The 22494-nt window shown below is 44.4% G+C and overlaps 1 protein-coding gene across 3 annotated transcripts in view; it reads right to left on the bottom strand.

The window, feature by feature from the left end:
- Positions 1-10305: 10305 nt before the first annotated feature.
- The window catches only part of CHN1 (chimerin 1), a 38542-nt gene continuing 26353 nt past the window's right edge, over positions 10306-22494 (bottom strand). For 2 of the 3 annotated variants that reach the window (XM_010566420.1, XM_010566402.1), the window contains 5 exons: positions 17240-17413; positions 16466-16543; positions 15163-15300; positions 14050-14155; positions 10306-11231 (listed from right to left, as the gene is read on the bottom strand). In XM_010566420.1, coding sequence (XP_010564722.1) covers positions 11060-11231; positions 14050-14155; positions 15163-15300; positions 16466-16543; positions 17240-17413 — 668 coding nt within the window. In that variant the 3' untranslated portion in view covers positions 10306-11059. The remainder of the gene's footprint in view (positions 11232-14049; positions 14156-15162; positions 15301-16465; positions 16544-17239; positions 17414-22494) is intronic. The other variant, XM_010566409.1, reaches the window with a different exon arrangement.

Here is a 22494-nt window from a genome sequence, read left to right as displayed (position 1 = left end):
CAGACCAGCAGTAACTGAAAGCACAGTCAGGTGAGATGACAGGCACAAGCTGACCAGCCACGAAGTGTCAGAGGAATCTGCAAGAAGGTTGCGGCTTTGCATTGCCTTTCTGTTATGGAAACTCCAGGAAACCAGTCCTGGAGCTGAATAAAGTTGCTGAATAAAGCACTGGTAAATTCAACTCCAGCTATCACCCCTGACAAGGTTGCTTCTGTGGCTCCTGTCTGAGTACTGGTGCTTATCTTTGGGCCCTAGGTGAGTCATGCTGGAGAGCCAAACAAGACAACGAAAGAGGACAAGTCCATTAGATGGGACGTTTGCTCTGTCCTGCTCCCGCGGGCCACTCTGTCAGCACAGCAGCTTGCCTGAGCTGTGCTAGAGTGGTGAGGACTGCAAATAACAGCTTTGCTGGTCCATTCTCTCATGAAGACCTTCCTGCACAGCAGGGCTCCTCAGATACTCTGCTTCTGTGGTCAGGAAAATCTCATTCATACTTGGATGCAGCTAGGTCACACCTGTATTTATTAAAAACTCTGCCCTTTCCCAGCAGCACAAGTCACTGGCTGGAAAATGCACTCAGCCTGGTGCAGACCACTACTACTGCCGGTTCTGAACTTCATCTGCAAACATCAGGCATGATTTTTCTCTCTGCCAATGCAGAAAATCTCCACAAAGCACAGGAGTCTGACAGTTGATAGTAAAACTGGGCAGAGAGGGTGGCTCAGGTGTCAAAGCTGAGATCCAGGTGGGCACTGACAGCTCTGCCACATCCTGACAGTGGAGACATCCAAGTCAATGTTTAAACAAGTGCTGGGCACTCAAGCGCTCTCCTGGAAGTGTCCGCTTCTGGAGATAGCATTATATCATCATATTATATTTTGGATACATATTCCGATGCTGATTTGCTTTTGTAAGTATATAGGTGAGTTACTACCAGTGCAGAAAGTAGAGCATGGCATTGCCTGACTTCTGCAAATGCCCATACATCATATCATGCCCCCACCCCATTTCATACAGTGGCTGTCATGAATGGGACCACAGACAGCATTTAAGTATATCTCTGGATGCTCACATTTACATGTTGAAATATACATATCTGTTTTTAAAAGCAAATGATTCTTCATCGGAGTAACTGCCGTGCAGACTGTTCAAATTTAGCTTTACATAAAAGCAAGCTGCTTGTTCAGCTCCTATGAGGTCTGACACATTTTGGCCAGTATTCTGTAGTTCAGAGTTTTCCTGAAGATGTTTTGAGGGGAGCTGCACTACACAGCCAGTGAAAAGAAGAACTGGCAATGTGGAAAGTACGTTTTAATGCTTAAAAGCTGCTGCACTGGTTAGCTGCTTCACTTATCCAGTTCACGGGGGTGGGGGGGGTGGGGGGGATAAAAATCACATTTTAGCTCTTAACTGACTCAGGCACTTCTCTGATTGCTGGCCCATAAGGATATAATTGACTACAACCCTTTTGCAATGTCATCACTCCCAAATACAAAAGCAATTAACTCCTGGAACATGGAGCACCCCATACCACATTCCCCATATAGCCTCAGTTAAGGGATGAGAGCACAAACATCCATCTGGACATCATCTGCTTCCCATGGAGCGTCTGTGTCATGGCGAGAGGCAGGCATGCTAAACCATTCCACATCACACCTGCAGTAAGTGCAACTAGGATAAACTTTTGCGATCCTGAGAACACCTCCATAACCCTGCAAGAGCCCCAGGATATCTAGCTTTGAGGTGCATATTCTCTCATTGCTAGTATTAGCTGGATAACCATATAGAAACATGTTTCTTTTATTTTTAATTCTGCAAGTAGGCCAAGCAGCAGAGCACTCTTTTCCTTTGCACACAGTGCTTCCACTCCCTAAGCCCTCCCTGATCCCAGAAAACACTTAATGGAGACCTCTGCAAAGCATCCCTGTCACCTAGAGCTGCAGCGGTTGGCTTTTAAAAAGTCAACATTTACCTCACTGTGCTATCTGAGCCACCACAGCGTTTTAAAGCAGGAAACACCATCCTCTACCCGTGCTGTCCGTTAGCTCCCAGGGACGGATTTCTGCTCCTGCACATGACACACTTGGATTTGTTAATGTGTGCTTTACCCAGGACTGACCTCATGCCAAAATATGTGCTTTTATTGCTTATGTTGGGATCTTTGCCAGCACACGCACAGCATTTTGTTGGTAATTAGTGGAAAATACTGACTTCTGTGGTTCCTGGTGTGTAGCTCTCACCTGTCAGAAGAAGTTTATTTTGCCTCCGTGGCAGGCTGCAAGATCTTTGCCATGTTCCTCTTGTGCTGGACAACAGGGAACTTACAAGCTTGTGTTTATAACTGATAAAACAGAAAACCAAAAACATACCCTCAACTCAAGAAACACCTTCCGAGTGATAACTGAAGTATTAAAAAACCCCACTTTTGGAGTCTATTTTGCAGCGCGTGGCAGCTCTGTGTTCCCACAGGAGGGGTGGGGGTTGCGGCGGCGAGGCACGTTTGGGTGGGACTGAACGCCGGACAGAAATCGGGAGGTGGGTCCTGCTCCTCTGACAGCCCGCACTAACTTTGTACTTGGGATTGCACATGAAGCCAAATTCCAGCTTTCCCTGCTCGCCAATATGTGGGATTTGACAGGAGTTCAAAACACCACACTCAAGGCAGTTGGGGGAATATCTTAGTAAACACACAACACGGCAAGGGGAGCCACGCAAGTGTAACAAGCCGCGCAGGAGCAAAAGCAGGACAAGTAACAGCCACATAAGAGAAACTGGCGTTGAAACAAAGAGTAGAGTTCCAGCTTAACGATTGTTAACAAAGTCTTCAGATTAGCCTAATTATGAAATTCATCCTCCTAGCAGATGCAGGCCACATCCACACAGACTTGTCACACAGGCCTTGAGTTTGCATTTTGTTTTCAAGCAAACAGTCTGCGTTCACATATGAAAGCTTACAGCACACTGGAGTGCGGCGTGGCAAGCGGCTTCGTGGTGCTAGCAGCCTTTTGTGTCCAGGTGATACATGTCATTCCGTACAGCTTCCAGCCAATCCAGACTGCCTTCGCTATGAAACAAGAGAATACTCCACACGACCATTTTCCTTGGTCAGGTTTCCTGGCTACTTTAGGTAATCAATTTTGAAAACTTTATGGTATCTTTCCTTTCTTCTCTTTCTGTGTCCCTTGCACACTGGTGCTGGTCAGTGGTGATGTACTGGGATGGGTATTAGGAGAGATGCTGCACTGACTGCTGGCTCTCCAGGAGGGTTAGGACAGCAGCAAAAGCCTCATTTCTCTGACTGCTTCCGGTGTACTCATATGCCAGTGTAATGAGGAAAAAAGAAACAAAACAAAACAAAAAAAATCAACACGTCACATTTGGGTACACAGACCATTGGTGCCATTCAGCAGAGATCAGCTGAGAGAGGATAACATTTGCACTCCTAAGTTTTTCTTAGTATCTCTTAAGGTAAATATAAGCAGACTAAAAAGAACCAAGGAAATGAAGAGGGAGGGTTGGGCCATGTAAGTCTTTTTATGATGCCGAGAATACAATTTCCATGTACATTGCAAACATTCACTGGCAGACAGATTAGCTACCTTCCACCCCATTACAAAATTAACATACCTACAAGAAGTGGGCAGTTGTAGGGTGGGAAGCCCCACTGACACTGTGCTCGCCTCCTTCGGACCACTAAGGGAGATGGCAAGGAACGGTGCCAGTACGCTCGCGCTGCTTCTGATCCCTGCCTACCAGCAGCGGGAGTCACTTGGGAAGCTCTCAGCCGGCACCGTTAGGTGAAGCAAAGCATTCAGTTTGATACCTTCACCTTCCAAAGCGTATTTGCCTCTTCATTTGTGATATTGAAAGGAGTCTTTGACTGGAGCTCAAAAAGGCATGGGGGGGAGGGTGTGGGAGGAGGGTGGTTAGCTAGATCAAAGCTCACTGCTGATGTTACTCATGACAGAAGGAGACTTGGGTGTAGGTGCACTGGCAGATTAGTTTTCTGTTCTTAATTAACACTATTAGTAAACTGACACGGTGGCTTAGGAGAGAGGCTAAACCTGATATCAGAGCTGCAGATGGAAAAGGGAACATTAGTGGGGGTTTTCCTCCCACCAGTGCAAGAACGGGAATATCAGCTCCCTCCTAATGCCAGCAGAGATTTCCAACCCAAGGATGGACACAGACCACAGAACAAGCCAGCCTACACTTTCCACGACGGTACCTCCAACTCCTTCTTTAGCCTCCTCCACTGCCAACATCCTCACCAGGCAACGCCAAGTCACTTCTTTGCTGTAACTTCAGACCAACTCTTCTTGATTTACATTATGGAGAGAGAACTTCAAAGCAAGCCATGGGCAGACCACAACTCTTCCTCAGTGAGGGGGCATGAAGGAGCTGTAGAGACTCAGCATTGCATCATATTTGAAATGATTAAGAAGGGTGAGTATCTGGGCTGCCACACATGGACTATTGTTTGGTTTTGGTTTTTTTTGAACAAGATTGAAAACCAACGTATCCACTGTATTGTAACACATTTGGAAATGATGCCTTTTCTCTGAAAGGCAAGATTAGGTGTGGGTCGGGGAACTATTTCCAGGAGAAGTTCACAGTTTCCTGCGAGGAAGTGATTTGCAAGCATCATTGCAACTCACCTAGAGAACAGCTTGCAATAGATGCTATGACTCCTCCACATGTATTTGATTATTGGCCTCTGCCTACTTTTAATAAAAGGTGCCTAGCTGAGCTTTGAACTTCTTTTTTGTGAGGTATCTTGTACTGCACCACATTGGTGGTGTCTAACCCACCTTGCAGCAATCTCAGTGTACCTGAATTCCAGTAGTTTACTGGAAGATAGCGCGTGAGAGTTATTGCATGGTACAAACAACGTATGTCCAGCATCATGATGCTGGAGAACATGAAAGGAGATAAAAGAAAAAAAGCAATTAAAGGAATCTCTCCCCTTCCCCTTTTTGTGAACAGACCAAGTGCTGGAGACGAGCAATGAGCAACAGCATCATGCTGTGCTAAGTTCTTCTGGGTTTAGTGAGTGATCCTTCCAAGTAAGCTTTAGGATACACTACCTTAAGAATACTAATCTACAAAATGAGTAATTTTAATAGTTTGGACAATACTATTTGCATTACTGACACAGTTAGTAAGAAGGCATGGAAAAAAAGAAGCAAAGAGAAAAAGCTTAGCATTCAAACTCTAGGCTTGATAGCAAGAAACAAAAATTACAGGCAACATAGTGCTTGAAAATTAATCCTGGCTGGCTGCCAAATGTATTTTTCAAAACAATGCCTAATTGCCTCAGGAAATACATTAATCAAAGGCTCCCAGAGGCCTAAGAACCATTTGCTCCAATTCACTGAGGCAGAGTAGCGATAAAGACCTGAGTAATACAAGGAGCTACATATGTCCTTGAGACAAAATAATTACATGAGAAATAGGAAAGGATACCTAACTAAAAGCTCTTAAACAAATTCCTTGAGCAGCTTACTGACATGACTCTCGGGAGAGATCAAATAAGAAAAAATAGTACTCTGACCATGAAACCAGCAACAGACATCAGAGAATTTCATGAATTGTGCTGTCCAAACTGACATACAGAAGGTGGCATCAAGAGCAGCATCTCCGTGGTGTGTCCCAGATCATGCAGAGAGCAGATCAGGCCAGCATGAAGACACGATCAGTCTACACAAGGGCTCTGGCGACAGCATAACCTGAAAAGCCCGCGACCAGAGGCAGAGGAAGCGTGTGCTGAAGAACTGAAGAGGAGGTGGGTCACTTGATGCATATATAAGGCTTCCTCCCATCGGCACATCAGCCTGGGGTCCTCGGATTCTGCTGGAGGCAGAGCTCATGCCCAGCCAGCCCAGTGCTGCGGAGGGGGGGCACTGGGGAAGTTTGCTGGAGGTGCAATAACAAGCCCCGCACCCAGCTTCTCACGCCCCACTCTCACGCACGCATCCTCCACCGTCTACTTCCACTCCTGCTACACGTGACCGAAGCAGAAGCACTCGTGCCTTACACGGTTTGCTCAGCAGTCGCTTTAACCCACGATGCATTTCCTAACCCTCCTTCTCTTGCATTACATAAGCTTTCTAGGGCTGATGTGCAGTTGCTAAGCAGTAATTTTGCGTGACTAAAAAAGAAATACATGATTGCTAGGTTCACTAAATGTTTTTTTCCCTTATTGCAATATAATTATAGCTATAACAAAAACATTGCAGAACATTCATCGGCATGCAAAAATTAGGTCAGGAACAGAGCAAGTATATCATATATGCCTTTTAGAAGCCTTTACTTCTTCCTTTGCCATTGCGGGGGGAAGGGCAGGAAAGCTTGGTGTTGCATAAAATCATAGACAACAGGTTTTTCCATCCTGTCGGCTAATCTGGCATAAACAGAAGTTTGCATTCTTGTGTCAGAAGGCAGCTTGCTTCCCTCATCGCAGAGATCTCCTAAAGCCTCGTCGCAGGCTCCCTGCGTACAGCCTCCGCATGCAGTGTTTTTCCCTCTGCCCCACAGTCGGAAACGGGGACGGTGAAGCCTCCCTCCGGCAGGGAGCTGGAGGCAGACGCGGCCCCCATCCAGGGAAGGAGCCCTGCACCCAGGCCAGGGACACAGGGGACACACACGCGTGCTGCTTTCCCGAGGGGCGTCCCGCAGGACACGCGTAGCGGGTCCAACGCGCCGCGCACGTGCCGGGCTGCCGCGCGTCGCTGCGGATCTGCTGGGAAGGAGGCCTGCACCAAGGACATGTGGGACAGCTTTTGCACCGAGTTACAGAGGCCTGGCCTAGCTGGTAAGAGGTCAAGTAACGCTGTGCTAAACTGCTGGGCTAATTCACTGCTGGGACGTTTTCCTGAAATTGCCACGAGACTTTTTCCCTTTTCATCCTAAGGCTCCTAATTACACCCCTAAGCACTATCCTAAATAGCTCTTTTCCCCAATAGTTCTGATGACATTAAATTTTTGCTAGACATACATTTTTAACAGCTATTCACTGCCTCCATAATCTTTTAATGATTTTGCTTTCCTTTATCCTTGTTGAAGGCTTGCTTTCCCTCATGCTCTATGCAAGTTCCTTGACTGCTACCAACTCATACTTCTTGCCAGTGCGCCTCATTTCTTCCGTAGAAGCCAGAGGAAGAAGTTTTTCTCAGTTTAATCCCTTCTTTCCCATGTTTTTGGCTGTGGCCAATTGCCTCTTGGTAAGATGTTGCCAGTGCGGCAGCTCCCGTGTCTCTGCCCAGCCCCACGCTGTGCTGTAGACAGGTACCCTGCGGCACTGGAGACAGTAAGGTCAAGGCCCGAACTAGAGGTAGCACGCATTCGTCATGGAAATCAATTTGTTTAGAGAACAAATCAACTTAGTGATAACCTTTACTTCCTATAGACCGAGGTTATTTATTATATTGCCATTTAACTAATACAAATACTAAAAATACTAGTTTTCTGCGCTTAATTAAGGATTTGAATAAATTAAACTTAAATCACATAATTGCTTATGTGCTCATGCAAAGTATCTTCCTGGTTAGCAAAAAGAAGTATGAAATTCACTGCAAAGACATTTATTTCTGCACTACCTGCTTTAATGGTTATCACTCGGGGAAGATGAGAGTTTCATTAGGATAGTAACAACAATGAGATTAAAAATGGGGGCTTTGCCTACACACTAAATGAAAAATCACAATTAAATTAAAGAGACTAAAAAAAATAGTCACTGGATACAGATTCCAGGGATTCAGAGTCAAGCAAGTACTTCACTGACCATTGGGGTCCTCCATCCCACGTTCCTGTCCCTAATGCAACACACAACCTATATATTTGAACCTGAGAGACATGTGCTCGGGGGAAGCAGTTTTGTCCCACGTAGGCTGAGCAGCATGGTTAGCAGACACCGTCAGCCTTAATTGTTTGAATATTGAGATTATTTGGTGTTAAACATATTCTGACGCTTTATCATCTCTTGGTATGCCGTTTCCTTCATATTTCATCAGAATGTGAGATTCAGGGAAAATAAAGTGTGCTTATTACGGCAGGGACTCAGCTGCCTGACCTCTAAGCTCCTGTGCCTACTAGCTGCCCTAACTACTCACTAGGGAGCTTTTAGGGGAGGGGGCGTACAGGCATTAAGGAAAGTTATGTTTCTTAAGCTGGGTTTTTGGGGGGGTTGGGGATTTTTCTTGTTGTTTGTTTGCTTGTTTGTGGGTTGTTTGGTTGGTTGTTTTTTTAAGTTGGTCAGCAAACTGACTGCTCTTCTCCCAGCAGTGGGTTTCTGTCTAGGTTTTCTCCTTTCCTGTCCCATGATTATAATCACCTGTTAAATTCTGCTGGAAAAAAGGCATTTCGAGCTGGAGACCGGCACTTGGTAGTAGCTAACAAACCTTGTTTGCCCTGCATGCATTGGAGAAATTGACTATACCCAGAGCAAATCTAGGCTTGCCGGTTTGGGTGGTTTTGCTCTGACTCTGATCCAGCTTTGCACCTCTCAGTGGCCATTGCTACTTCTAAATGCAGTTGAAAGCATCTGTAAAGCGAGGGGAGCAGACGTTAGTGTCAGCAGCACCCATCTGCTGCTGCAGCAAGACGGAGGAGCTGGGTATTCACACAAGAAGAAAATGAAATTATCCTAATTACTCCTATTTACTACATGCTTCCTGCTATATGCTTTAGAAGTGGGACTTCAACTACCTAACTCAGGTTTGCTTGCGCAGCAACGGGGAACAGCAGACACCTTTTGCTCAGGTAAGCGGAGGGCTCCTCAGGCTCACCGGGGCTGCCAAAGGACACAGGGTGCCACCACCACAGCCAGAGCTGCTGAGGCAGAGCCATGCCCTTCTCTGGCCGTGCCCTCTATCAGCTGCTGCTGGGTGCTTTGAGAAAAGGACGCTTTTGCCACGGCTGGCTGTGGTGGCATCAGGTTTAGGGACAAGCACGTAACAAGTAATGCAAACACTGCAGTGCAACAAGCGGGTCAAACATGTGCGTGCAAAACCTTGCCAGCATTATTGAGAAAAAAATCCTATCTCCTGACCCCAGACCTGATGACGAAGAGCTGAGCGCTGATGGCAGCAACAGGACATTGCAAAAGCCCAGCCAGAGCCACTGCAAGGTACCCTGGAAGGGAAGGGAGGAGTGGTGGATGGTCCAAGGACTGGGATACACAGGGCCATTAGGCAACACAGGACTGATAAAGTGCATCGCATGCTGTCAAGGCAGTGGGGGGAAATGCAGTATGTTTAGGAGTTGGCTTGGAACAAGGTAGCGGTGAACATATGTGGCTGCTGGAGAGTGCAAGGCAGATGTGACTGGGAAGCATATGGGCCATTGCTCTGGGGCTGGGGGGGGCAAGGCTGTGGTCAGAGACATACAGTTTTCCAGCTGTGTCAGTTCATTGGGATAAATAAAGTGATAATGTGCACTAATTAATACAGGAGTTATAGCAGCAAGTCACTTTTAGTACTACAGAATACTTAAAAAAAACCAAAACCCAAACCAAAAAACCTTTTGATTCTCTCAAAACCTCCCCCCACTCTACCTCTCCAGCAGCCCCCCAGCCCAGAGCAGCGCTCCCCATGTGCTTACCAGTGTGCATCCCCAGCTTCACCTTTTCCTTCCTAGGATCCTTCATTCCCCACTTCCTGGGGAGCTGTAGGAGAGCTCCCTTCTCCCCTCCCCTCTCCTGGCCAGGCATGTAAGGGAAGGGGTGGGATACAGGGAGGCACCTTATTGCTGACAGGAAGGGAGCACAGCTGGTTGCAATTGCTAGGGCATTATTCCTCCTCCTCCGGATGGTGTTTGCAGGGCAGGCTGAAGCGCTTGCACCACAGCTGAACACTTTAAGCACAACGCAAGTGTTCTGGGACATATTTGCATTTGAAATTCAGTGGTGTATCCATCTACTCTGGGCAGCTACAACCATGTAATGGTAAACTGCAATTCCAGTTTGTATACAGGTTAATTACAACTATATATATATAAAATACGTAGTAGTAGATGGCTTGACAATACTTTTTTGGTTTGTTTAAGAGTTCTGAAGCATTCTTGAGAGGCACCTCGGACAATGAAGAAAGAAATTTTCAAAGTAAAAAGGAATTTGTGGGAGCCTTAGTTCAGGCTGTGTCGGGCTCCAAAGTATTTAGATCAGAACGGTCTTGTCAAAACCAGTAAAACTCTAACTCACTTCTTTTAAGTCAGAGGTTGTTCAAGGTTAAAGTGCCAACATAAAAAATGAAATGAACAGTATTTTTGAAATATGTTCATTAAGTAAAAATAAATAGCTTAGTGTTAAGAGTTCTAAAAGCAAAATTTAATAAATTAATATATGCATGCCAGATAAAAATACAAAATTACAATTGAAATAGCAATAATAATAAAGGAACACTGCTCAGCATTGCAGATTTCACTGCAACCACCATAAACATCATGGAGAATTACTTAAAGTAACATTTAAAGTACACATTTTGTTTCTGTTAAAAACAAATTACTATATGATGAAAAAACTGAAAGAAACCCAAGAAGAAATCAGCCCCCAGAGTGGCAGAGAATGATATGAAATGTCAATAAACTGCCAGAGGCTCCATTTCACATAAGTCGGCCTTCTTTTTAGTATCAGAAACCAATTACATAGAACATAAAAGCAAATTCACAACAGGTTTACACGGAGAAACATGCTGAATTACAATCACAAACTATCCAGAACAAAGATGCTGCACCAGTTCAGTTGTTTTCTTCATGGAATGAGTCTCACCAGAACAGGGAGAATAGGGAGCAAATCATGCAATAACTTTAGGCTTTTTGTTTTTTATTTTAACATGATAAACACCCAGGATTACTAGTACTGGAAAGTATGTGTTAACCTTTTTCAACATCAGCTGAATGGCACTACAGAAACGACAAAGAGTTCCTTCATTTTTATCCTGAATACATCGAAAGCTCTAGCAAATATGGAATTCAGCGACAAGAGCCATTAAATTACTTCAAAATATTCCTTCATCCATAGAACACTGTTGCTTCCTTTTTTATTACAAACCCCCCAAAATATTCAAAATAAAATGTCTTCATTTTTTATAAGCATCTCCACCACAAGTCTCTGATAACGGATGTCATTCAATGCAGCCATCGCATCCAGTTCTGGCGCTCTCATAAGAGTTGGTCCAAAAACTATGCCCAGATTCTCTGCACTCATCAGATTTTCCTTTTCATGGAGCGTCACTCTGCAAAAAAAGGACAGTATTTTTCACATTCCTCCCATGCCAAACTATGCCTGCATATGCTTGAAAACCAGGGAAACTGGACAGAAAAGTTTGCCCTTCCCCAAAGCCGTTTCCAGCAGGATACGTATGGAAGTGTCGGGTGAAACACTCAGAAGTTAGTGAGTGCAAACACTGCACGGGTTTACCGCGAGTCAGAGGTCTCTGTCCTCCGACCGTGTTTACTTGTAGGAGGAGTCGGGGCTCCGCTGTCAGGGAGGGAGGGGGCCGAGGGGTGAATTCAGACAAATCAGAACAATTTTGCTTTCGCTCTTTACAGCGGCACCATTTGGAGGCGGCTCCTATGGGAGCAGACTGTGTTTGTCACTATGCTAGCAGTTTGATGGTCACTAGAGAGGTGCTATCGTGCCCACCAGGGTGGGACTCTGCCCAGGTTCCCCTGGTGACATGGCTGCCCGTGGTCACACTGCTCCTCTGTCACGCACACGACGGCAGTGGGGGTGAGGCACATCACACGTGAATTGCCTGCCTTTGGGCACTACAGGCTAACTGTGCTAAGCTGGACGCCTGGTTCCTCTTCAAGGCAAATTACGTCCCGTGGCACGTACTGGAAAAAAGTGAATCACCCCTTTGGGGCGGCTTTGAAACTGCCAGGGCCTCTCTCCCTGTGACCTCATTTGCAGGGCAGTCTGAGCAGGTCCTTGAACCCGTGCTCTGACAGGCCCGCTTCCACCCTTCCCTCTTCTGGGGTCCTCGGCAGCTGCCAAACAGCCGAGCCCCCAGCTGAGGGAAGCCTCCCGCCGCCTGGTTCCCATCCGCAGGAGAGGAGGAGGCGGGGAGGCCGCGTTGCCGCTCCACAGGAACCCAACCGCTTCAAAGCTATTGGCGCAGGCCCTGCCGCCGCGCAGGTTTGCAGGCCACCTCCAGCGACGTAATTTGCCCAAGAATTACACCCACAGGAGAGGCATCCTCTGCTGGGGCTACTGCGGAGACACGTCTGCTCAGCAAAGGCCAGAAGGGTCACTGCTGCCCAAACGTGACGGTCTCCGGCGTCGTGGGATGGTATTTCTTCATGTGGGCTCAGAGGCGGCTTGTGTTCTCCTGCACTGCTCTGCCTCAGCACGGAGAACGCAGGGTCCCCCACGGCGGGGGGGAGGAGGACAGCCTGCCTGGGGTACCCTGACACCGAGCGCGCCCATCGCTGCTGCCCACTGCAACAGACGCAGTAGACACAAACGTGCCTTGAAGCCGAAGCTTCTGCCTTGGTTTATCCTGGGGAATTGCCTCACTCAAGGAAACAAACTTAGGTTATGCAAATGTTTTAACACACACTATGGTTTAAAGAATCCATAAGGATTCTCAGGAACAACTAAGAAGCCAGGGACACCAACTGAAGGAGTCTGGCTAAATTATTTCTCTTTTCTCCACTCTGGCATCTTGCATTGCATGAACAAATCCTTTGGCATACAAAAAAAAAAAAAAAGCAAGAATTTTCTTCCTTTTGTCCCCTTCTGCCTTAGTTTTTATTTTAAAAGAAGTCAGATCGATATTTCCAAGCTGCTGTATCTTCAGTCTGTAATTAGGAGCTGTGTCTGATTACCTGAATTCAGCAGCAAGACAACAGCCTGTTGAGTGCCACAGGTCTTTTTAGCAAATGTATTAAAAGGAAGTTTAAAAAAGAGTGAATTTTGTCACCTTTCTACCTTATCATTCACCTATACCAGAAATACGAAGTGCAAAAGCAACTCGCTAACTAGAGCAGCAACAGCTACTCTCGAACAGGGTAAGGGAAAATTAACTTCACACTTCACAAGCAGGAAGGTGGGTTTTTTTTGTTCCTGCGTCTCTCATCCCTGTGTCTGTTCTAAAACATCCATTAGAAATGTCATGGAAATAAATGGACAAATCAGGCAGAAACCCTGTAGCTGAATTTTGCCTGAGGCACTCAGCAGAGTCAATGTATTCCTACTTGTAGAAGAACTATAAAAGGAAAAAAGCAGAAGAGAGCTTAAAATAAAGTATTTTTCTAAGGAAAGGGAATGATTCTTATATATTGACAATAAATTCATGTTACTTGAGAAACTAAAATGGATACCCTAACATGTCACATTGATTTTTCCCCCTGCTTTCCTGAAAGAAATAGAACCTCTGCTGTTGTACTGGATATTCATCTGTCAGTCTCTCCCTAACAATTTTTCAGCCTACTGAGCAACTTCAATCATGTCTCAGGGAGCAGGAGAAACCTCAGACAGAATTTATGCTCCTACAGTTTTGAGGAGGCAGCAGGTAGAACAAGGGGCTCCACGCTGGTGAGGAATAGCTGGCAGACCTCACCAGACGTGTGGCTGGAGGGCCAATTAACACTGTGCCTAATCGGCGTCAGCTCCAGCCTAGTGTGTGTGGTCTTTCTTAGGGTGTCAGTAGACGAGACTTAGCAGAAAAAGACACCAGTCTATAGCCATTAAGCTGTATTAGTTCCCTGCCCAGGGAGTGACTTATTACTCCCAGAGGTACAAATGGCATTTTTACCATAAATATTCACTGTAACGTTAAATATAGAGCAAATTTGCTAGGCAGATGACTTTTGTGCTTCAGAACTGTGGGGTTTTTTACTTATTTCCTTTAAGTGCTTTGCAAGTGCTTTAAGTGGAATAAACTCCAATACCCTTTTTTGGGTATTTGCTGTTATGCAGACTATCATCCCCTGCCACAGTCTGTCTCCAGGATTTGGTGGGCCTTGCCCAGACTTTTCTGGAGGTCCTAACATGGACTTTGCTAAAAATGAGTTTGGCTTAGAGTTCCTTCCAGCTAGTCCACCCACCTCTTCAGATGTGCCATGAGATACCGTAACGTTTCACAGTGTGCAGGCGGCAGCAGTTTCAGTGCCTCATGGAGAATTTCCAGCTGTTCATCCGGATCGGTGGTTTCTGAAACACAGATGTTCAGCTGTCACCACACGCACAGCCAGAATTCACACACAGAAAGACAACACCGGTGGCCTGCAGAGAAGATAGGGTCTCACAGCTCTGCTGGATTACCGATTTCCAGAACCTATCCAAACCTCACAGTGGTGGCTTTGCCTGTCCAAAGAGGAGCTCAGAGCACCATCAGGATGTGCCTGGCTTTGGACAAAGAAAACTCCCCAAAGCAAACTGCACTCCACTGAAAGATTCCCTGCAGCCTACTCAAGAAAATTCCCCTGGCAACCCTTGCTGACTGGACTAGTTTTGCACAAATTATCTACAGGTGCAACCCTGGGACAGCAGAAGGTACTGGGAACTTTGCCATCAGCATCTTTGGCTGTCTCCACACTGCTTGGAAAGATCCTTCTCCAGAGGAGCAGTAAGGCCGGCATCCAGCCCTTGTTTTCTACCCATGGCTACCTCACACCTTTCCAGGTGTGGCTGGTGTGACTGCTACGTTGCAGAGATGTCTCAGGCAGCCAGGGTGCTTGGGAGAGATGTTCCAGCTGGGCTTACTGCCCTGCTTGCAGACTCACTGTCTGCAAGGCCAGCCTTAAAGGTGGGTGCTTATCAGCTGATGAAAACACTCAAAACGGACACCTCTAGAACAAGTGACTTCTTATTTCTTATTTCTAAACGTTTTCATAGATCACCTTTCTGGCAACAGAAAACCAACAGATTTTAAATGTCACTGTCAAGTATGAGGGATTCATGCAAGACATACAAAGTGATGTAATCCATAATGCGTGATGAAAAGGAAGCATTCCTGGTGACAAAGGCAAAGAAAAATGTAACCATGATCACATACACTATGGCCTCGTGGTGCTACATTTACTCCTGCAATCTTTACTAAATAGGGCATGCAGGGTAAGAGCTGATGGGCCAGCTATTAAATGAATAGGCAAGTACTGCACAAAAAGGAGAAGAAAAGGTTGAGAATAAAAACCAGGAAGAAAATGTGTTACACTCACTTGCAGACTCTATAAACTTTGGGTAGGCATCATACGTGATGAGTGGAATTGGCAAATCCCTGAAGTACAGTTTAAGTGCACCAGTGATAATATTGATATCTTCATACATATTCACTGAAATATCAGCTTTTTCCCCATCTGTGTGGAGAAGGCACTGACATTAAAGCCTTGGAAATGTAAACAGATGTAAAACAGCATTCGAAAGAAAAATAATAACTTGCTTAAGCAAACATTATTAAAAAGGACACAACTACAGATTTTGGCTTTTATAAGCAAAACAGAGTTACTGGGCTGTGAAGTTCATTGTTTCAGGGTGGAAACCTCAAGCATTTTAGAAAGAAACCTATCCTTTCTTCATTTCAAATGATTACAAAAAATGCAGGGTTTTTTTCTGGGAAAAAAACCCGCCTGCCTGATCTAGCAGTATCTATCTTGTATTAACGTGTGGAAGTTTAGTTATTTCTGAACACATTGTGTTGCCAAACAACACATTTGTGAGCACTGAATGAGAAATCAGGGGAGTCTGGGAAAAAAAGTAAAAGAAAGAAAACCAACTTAGTCCACAGCCTTCCTGAACACAGGAAAAACATGTGTTCACCATTTAGCTACAGCATACTACCTACTCCTCACTGCAGTAGACACAGATCCAGAACTTGGCTTCTCCAGTGCATCTCCACCCTGCTAATGCTGCAGAGGAGGCAGATGTTGTCTGAATAGGTCCAGTCCTCCAGAGAAACAGGAGAGAGAGTTTCCAGCATGGATTTTGGCCTTGATTTCTACTGGGATAGGGGGACGGCAGCTGGAAAGCCTTTAATTTTCCCACTGCCTTTTCTCAGAGAGAAGGGTTTGTTCTCACTGACCTTCTTTTGGACTGTAATAATTCAAACTTTGTTTGCACTATTGTATTCATCTTATTATTTTGGAGCTTTCATCCAGAAAGATGGATTTAAGTTGCAGAGCCCTCTTAAGGCACTTGACCACTTGCCCTCTATCCCTCCCCCTCCCCCTAAGTGTAGTTTTACTTGCAAACTAGGGCAGTAGTTCAGAAAGCTTTGTCCTTTCCTATGCACATCATTACTGAAGCCCAGATACTGATGGAAGGAGAAAAGTAGACTTTGGTAATGAAGGCCAAAGTGAAGCTGATATGCTTTTCTGATGGGGAGACTCCCCTTCTGGTAGCACAGCCGCTGGACTCCTTCAGACCACTGATGCAGTGGAGCATGAGACAGACAGAGTCTGTGCAGAAAAACTGTTTATATTTAATACATCAGCACAAAATGCCAGCACGCAGGAAAGACTGTACCTCTGTCAAACGCCATTTTGACATCTTCGATAAGATCACTAAATCCTGAGACTCTGTATAGTCCTTCGGAATTAAGACCTGCAATGAGTATTTTAACAAGATTAAAATTAGCCTTAATTTTACAGCTTCCTTCCATCCAGTTCTTCCTTTGCCAGGTTCTTCATTTAAGGCAGAAAAAGCAGACACGTTTTAAAAGCCTTATCAGGCTTTTCTTTCAGAATGAAATCCTATACTGGCCTTTTAACCCTGACCCTTGCATTAGCTGCCTTGTTATAATAGCACTAAATTATGTCAGAGCTGAAGAAACATATTAAACCAATTACAACCGATTAAAAAATAACTGAGATTAGCATACTTGATGTTCAGTCATTATTTCAGAATGAAAACAAATACTCTGATTCTAGAAAAGGATACTCAGTGTGGGCTAGGGGAACTAGCAAGAGGGAACACATCAACAGTAACTGACTTTGTTTTAGCACATTCACTTAATTTTTAAAATAAAAATATTACTGGAAAGATAGGTGCCAATATAGAACTATAAAGCAGTAATTGTCCATTAAGCAACTTCTAGCAGAATCTATAAAAATTATAAATGGGTATGAACCATGGAATAATGCAAGGTATAATATTAGCTGTGCAGGGTAATTGGCAGTCATAAAATGTCTTGTGCAAATCTGTTTTGAGCAATCATACATTCAGCAGAAACCCAGATGACCCAGATCAATCTAAACGGATTATCAGTAAAGCAACAAAAGTCCATTAACTATGCCTTACCCCTAGATTCAATTTCCCTAATGCACATATCTACTACCATTGGTCTCTTAGTGAAGTGTGCTTTTACTAGCGTTGTAAGGTCACAGCTGTACACTTTTTTGACATGCTTCAGGTCTGGCTTGCAGTCATTTGGGACCATCTTGGAACATTGCTTGTGCACATTTAAACCACAATCTGAGAGAAAAAGGAAAAATTGATTAGGCTGGTGTTCGGTGAAAATGCATCCCGAGGTCAGTACTGTGGAGTACGTACGGCTCCTGCAGGATCTGACCTGATCTCGCAACTACTACTTCTGTTGAGACCCCTTAACCATCAAATGCGAGGTAGGGACAGACCTGAAGACAGACAGATTTTCTACCCAAGACATTTCTTCTATCCCTAGAGGAGCTAACACAAAAAGTGACAAACTTTCTATACGTTTTTTCAAATCAGGATCTACGGGCCAGTTACGTTCCCCACCATTATTACATACGTTGCTATCATGATCTAAACTTTCTTCTCAAGTTGCTGCGGATTTCCTAACACTTACAGCTTTAATGTAGTCCTGGACTGTGGTACTTAAGACACCTCCTGGGGGAGACGAAGGCAGGGACTGGGTCTCGGAAGGCTACAACCCCTCTGCAGCACATGTTGGCAAGGCAGGCCCGAGATCTGACCCACTTCAGGGACCCCCATGCTCTTGCCAGGTGCGGCAGCCCATGCTTAGCATTGCTAGTAACAGGGCCCATTCCCCACCTTGGAGGGGAGCTGAAAAACAGGCACAGGGGTCACCAAGCTGGCTGGTGCTTTCTTGCTGCCAAGCAGTTTACAAAGGACTTTGCTAAGTCACAGCAGCTGCAATTCTGATGCCGTTTCACAGCGTGTTTCTGAAACAAAGTGTTGGCAAGCACCAAAACAATGCTATTTACTTTGAAAATGACTTGGGAAAAATTTGTTCTGTTTTTTTTTAAACATAAACAAACAACACCACAGCTTTATTGTAAACATACTGAGAAGGAGATAGATTTAGTTTAAGTGAAACTTAATTGAAATCAGGTTATAGAAAAATGTTTGTTCTGCCTCAAAATGACTCAAAACATAAAGCTCGGGGTGTGGGGAGGAAAAATCATGGAAAACACCACCAACTATACAGTGAAGATGGGAAGAACAATACAGTCCCCTTTAAGCTAAGCGCACACTGCGATCAACACTACCAGGCAGCAGGCCCGTGTAAGGAGCAGCCTCCCGCACTGCTCCCAGTGACTCCATTTTCACCGCCCTTTCTCCTGTTCTGCCACGCAGACTCACAGGTGCTTGAGAGGAAACAGCAACCAGCAAGAAAGGCGGCACTCCGCAGTCAGGGCGTTTGCCATGCTCTGACATGCACTCGGTATACACCGAGACTCCAGTTCTGCGAGCGTTTCTGTACCTCGCTGCATTGCCATTTGGAGTCCCCTGGATTTCTGCAGAATTAAGGGACGTAGGAGCTCGAAGGATCAATGCCTTGATGAAAATCTGTACTTACCCTTCCCACTGCAGTACTGAGTATCTGTCTATACAGATTCCCTTCGTATTTCCTTCCTGCTGTTTTTGCCAATGCTTGTATTTTCATTAATGCTATATAGATTATTTGACTTTGTTCTTTCCAAACCAGTAAAGCCTAGAATTCATTGCTAAGTTTTATTTCCACTAAGTCAGCTGCAGCCTGCCACTAAAAGCACTTTGTTTACTTAACAGGCCTGTAAAGCAACCAGCTTTGACACTTAGGATCCTCTGTAAAACATTCAATCTCTGGTTGCAATTAAAGTTCAGCATGTCACCTTCAATCAGTCAAAACTCGCACAGATCCCGATCCGGGTGAAATGGCCAATTAAAATTCTCTTTAGCTATTTCTGTGCAGGAGCAACTCCCTTCCTTGCGAGGAGCGGTTAACACACAAGACAGGGAGCTGGGAATGTTGAATTTCCCGCCTGGTTGTGATTTAGTGTTGCGAACCCCACCTTGGGCAAAGCCATGCAGGCCAATACCCTGCAAACAAGCAGCACGACCGGGGGTACCACGGGGGCCCACCCTGGTCAGCCTCAGTGGCTTGCTTTGACCCGCAGCCCTCTTCTGGGCTCACCCCAGAAGCTGCACGTCACAGCTGGTTGTCCTGGAGCCCTGGGCGGTGGCAGGCTCAACCACTGTCCCTCCAGGCGTGCAGAAGTTCAGTCTGGTCACTTGGGTTCCTTCAGTGTTTGCTCAGTTGCCTCATTCGTGACAGAGAGGAAATAGTAACAGCCAAAGCACTTGCTCTCACCCGAGCACTTAATTAAATCCCACATTTAATCAAGTGGTCTAAGACCCCAGGTTGGAAGGTGCATGACCACACCACCTCTTCATGCACAGCATCTACCCTGCCTGTGGTTCTGGGCTGTGGAAGGAAGAAACTCTGAGCATGCCAGCCAGCGCAGGCAAGGGGCGCTCCACCTACACTCTAAATGTCTATGCCCAGTGCTACATTTTGTCTGAAGTTTGAAAAACCAGGTCCCTCTGTGCTTTAAATTAGGAACCCAAATTCATTAGATACATGCGACCTGAACCCTTTAGTGCCTCAGTGCTTCAACTCTAACATGGGAAGAAGCAGCTCTGGGTCTTGTAGAGACAAATTCATCACATGTTTGCAGAAATGCAGAGGAAAAATTACTCGTCTTCGGTGTGAAGTCTGAATACTGTGCTGTTAGTAAGACCAGCACTTTTAATAACAAGAAGACAAAATATGGAATAGGTGCTACTAAGCAAGTACCATCCATTCTGCTTTCAGAATAAAGATGAAGTTGTGCAGTAAAAATAATAAGTAGTCAAATAATTAGAGGCAACATCTTAATGCACACACAGAAGGGAAGCAAACTAAGACCACATAGGAAATCTTAATTCTTGATTTCCTTTATTTTGAAACCTTAACATTGCAATAATAGTATTTACAAATGCAAATATAATTACTATACACAGAATTCCTAAAATTGCTGCAAGAAGCACCTATTCCAACATGCAGGAAATGCCCTAGTATGTCTGTCAAAAATGATGTCTACAAGGCTGGAATGGCAGCATCTCACTCATGAAGACTCACAAGCAATTTCGTGAGTGCAAATTAGCTGCTTCACACAGACAGCAATATATCTCAGAGTTATGTTTCTGGGAATCCAAGGATAATTAAAATATATAAAAAAAAAAGGAAAAACATGCTTCCAAGTACCTTATACTGGACTTAAAATAATTATCGCATTCACTGAGATCATCCTAATTATATTTATATATAAGGAAGTTTCATTTCATTAAAATATCTAACTTACAGAGATGTTTTCAATGTGAAAACCTTGCTTCTGAAAATAACTGTGTTATTGCTAATCCCATAGATTCAAACAGGCTTTGGATCTGACCTCATTAATACCAGAATAATAATTACAAATGCAAAAGTTAACTTTTCTCCTCTCTCGTTTGTTCTTCCTTTGCATTTGATTAGATTTCATGTATCAGCCCCACTGCTCAAGGGCTTACAAACACTCCTGAGAAACATTTAAAACCTAGAAATATTTCAGATACTTAATGCTTAGAAAATGCATGAGCACTACATTCAATATTATTGGGCTGTGCGGTATCCTAATAATCAAGGCTCTTTGCCTCTTGTGTAAGCGTAGGAGACCACCTTACTTTAGCAATTCCACATCAATAAATACTTCTAGGAGATTCCAGTGAATTTGCAACAGAAAAATTGTATTTTTTTCCAACAAAGATGCTGAAACTCCCCAATGCTATGCTTCCTACCAGGTGGGCCCCTCTCCACAGCTAACAATACTTCATGAAAGGCAGAAGAGCCATGTCTCCGTCACTAGTCTCTGGTTCAGTTGATAACTTAGGATGAAGGATGATGTCTTGTTAACTCCAACAAGGTAAAAAGCACAATGGCAGGAGGACATCAGTCCTCCTCTCCACAGACCACTGGGAATGTGCCAGCCTTTTAGTCTAACTATACTCGGCTTACTTGTTAGTACTAAAAGATAGGAATTATGCTGCAAATTGCGTATTATTAAATAAAAATGTCCTCTGTTCTCATTGCAGATGCTTCATGAAAGCTTCGAAACCCATTATTTTAGAATCAACTAGGAAGAAACAAGAAAGCCGAGTCTGGAATCTCTCTGTGCTGCCACGTGGTGAAGTCTCAGGACTTCTTGCCTTGTTTGCACATGAGCTTCATGATTTGGCTGGGTACGTGAAGACCAAGAGGATTCATTTGATTTCAGATTTTGGGTCTATTTACTTTTGTTTATATCAAAATAAATCCAGAATAGCTAAGATGGCGTTAGCAGCTTTACTCCGGATCTAAAGTAACCAGGAGCCTTATCCATTTCTTACAGAAGTTCATCAGAGCCTACCTGCTGGCTGGCTATACAAATTGGTGAGAAGCTGAAGAAAAATCCCCCTAAAGCACTGTATCTGCTGATAAATCCTATAATAATATGGGACAGATTTAAAAGATGCAGTTGTGAACCCTGGCAGGTCAATAGGAAAACTTCTGCTGACTTCAGTCAATCAGAATTTCACCTTATACAGAGATGATTTCTCACGCTTACTATTCCTTTTTACAGTGCTATCAAACTGTGGCCACCTTTCAAATATACCAAATGTGCCCCCAAAAAATGCAGTCATAAATTCAAGAGTTTATAGGAAGTTTGGAAATTTAGGGGGGAAAAAAAAAGAAGACTAATTTTACATGACAGGTTTAAAAGTCTGTGATAAGCTGCCCTGACTTTAATAGCATATTGATCTAGGAGTTCAGGTGGGCTGTGACATTACTTCTATGAGAGATATTAAATTTAAAACTAGCCGGACAATACTTTCCTATGATGCCTAGAAAAAGGTTTGGTAATGTTTTAGAAACAGCTAATACTGATGTTAGTTCACTGGGCTGAAAGAACAAATAACATCTTCATATTAATGCATGAGCAGAGCCAAAAGATATACGTACGTTAATACCACCCCATGAGCACACATTATAAATATTTGCAGAGACTAAAATATACTTAGCTGCCGCTTTTTGTTATACTGCTGATTTGACTTTAGTCAGTTTTAGATTTCCTTTGGTTTATGATTTACTGGCTAACATGGCTGCTGATCATGCTCCACTGGAATGATACCATATGCTACACACATCACTCTAATTATATTTTTGAATTATCCCAATGGAAATTTAGCATTTTGTCACTCTGAGGAGCAGCTTTAAGAGCTAAACGGTAGAT

Source organism: Haliaeetus leucocephalus, unplaced genomic scaffold (genome assembly GCF_000737465.1).
Source record: "Haliaeetus leucocephalus isolate CR32 unplaced genomic scaffold, Haliaeetus_leucocephalus-4.0 Scaffold1, whole genome shotgun sequence".
Classification (NCBI taxonomy): domain Eukaryota; kingdom Metazoa; phylum Chordata; class Aves; order Accipitriformes; family Accipitridae; genus Haliaeetus; species Haliaeetus leucocephalus.
This window is presented reverse-complemented; position numbering and strand designations above follow the sequence as displayed.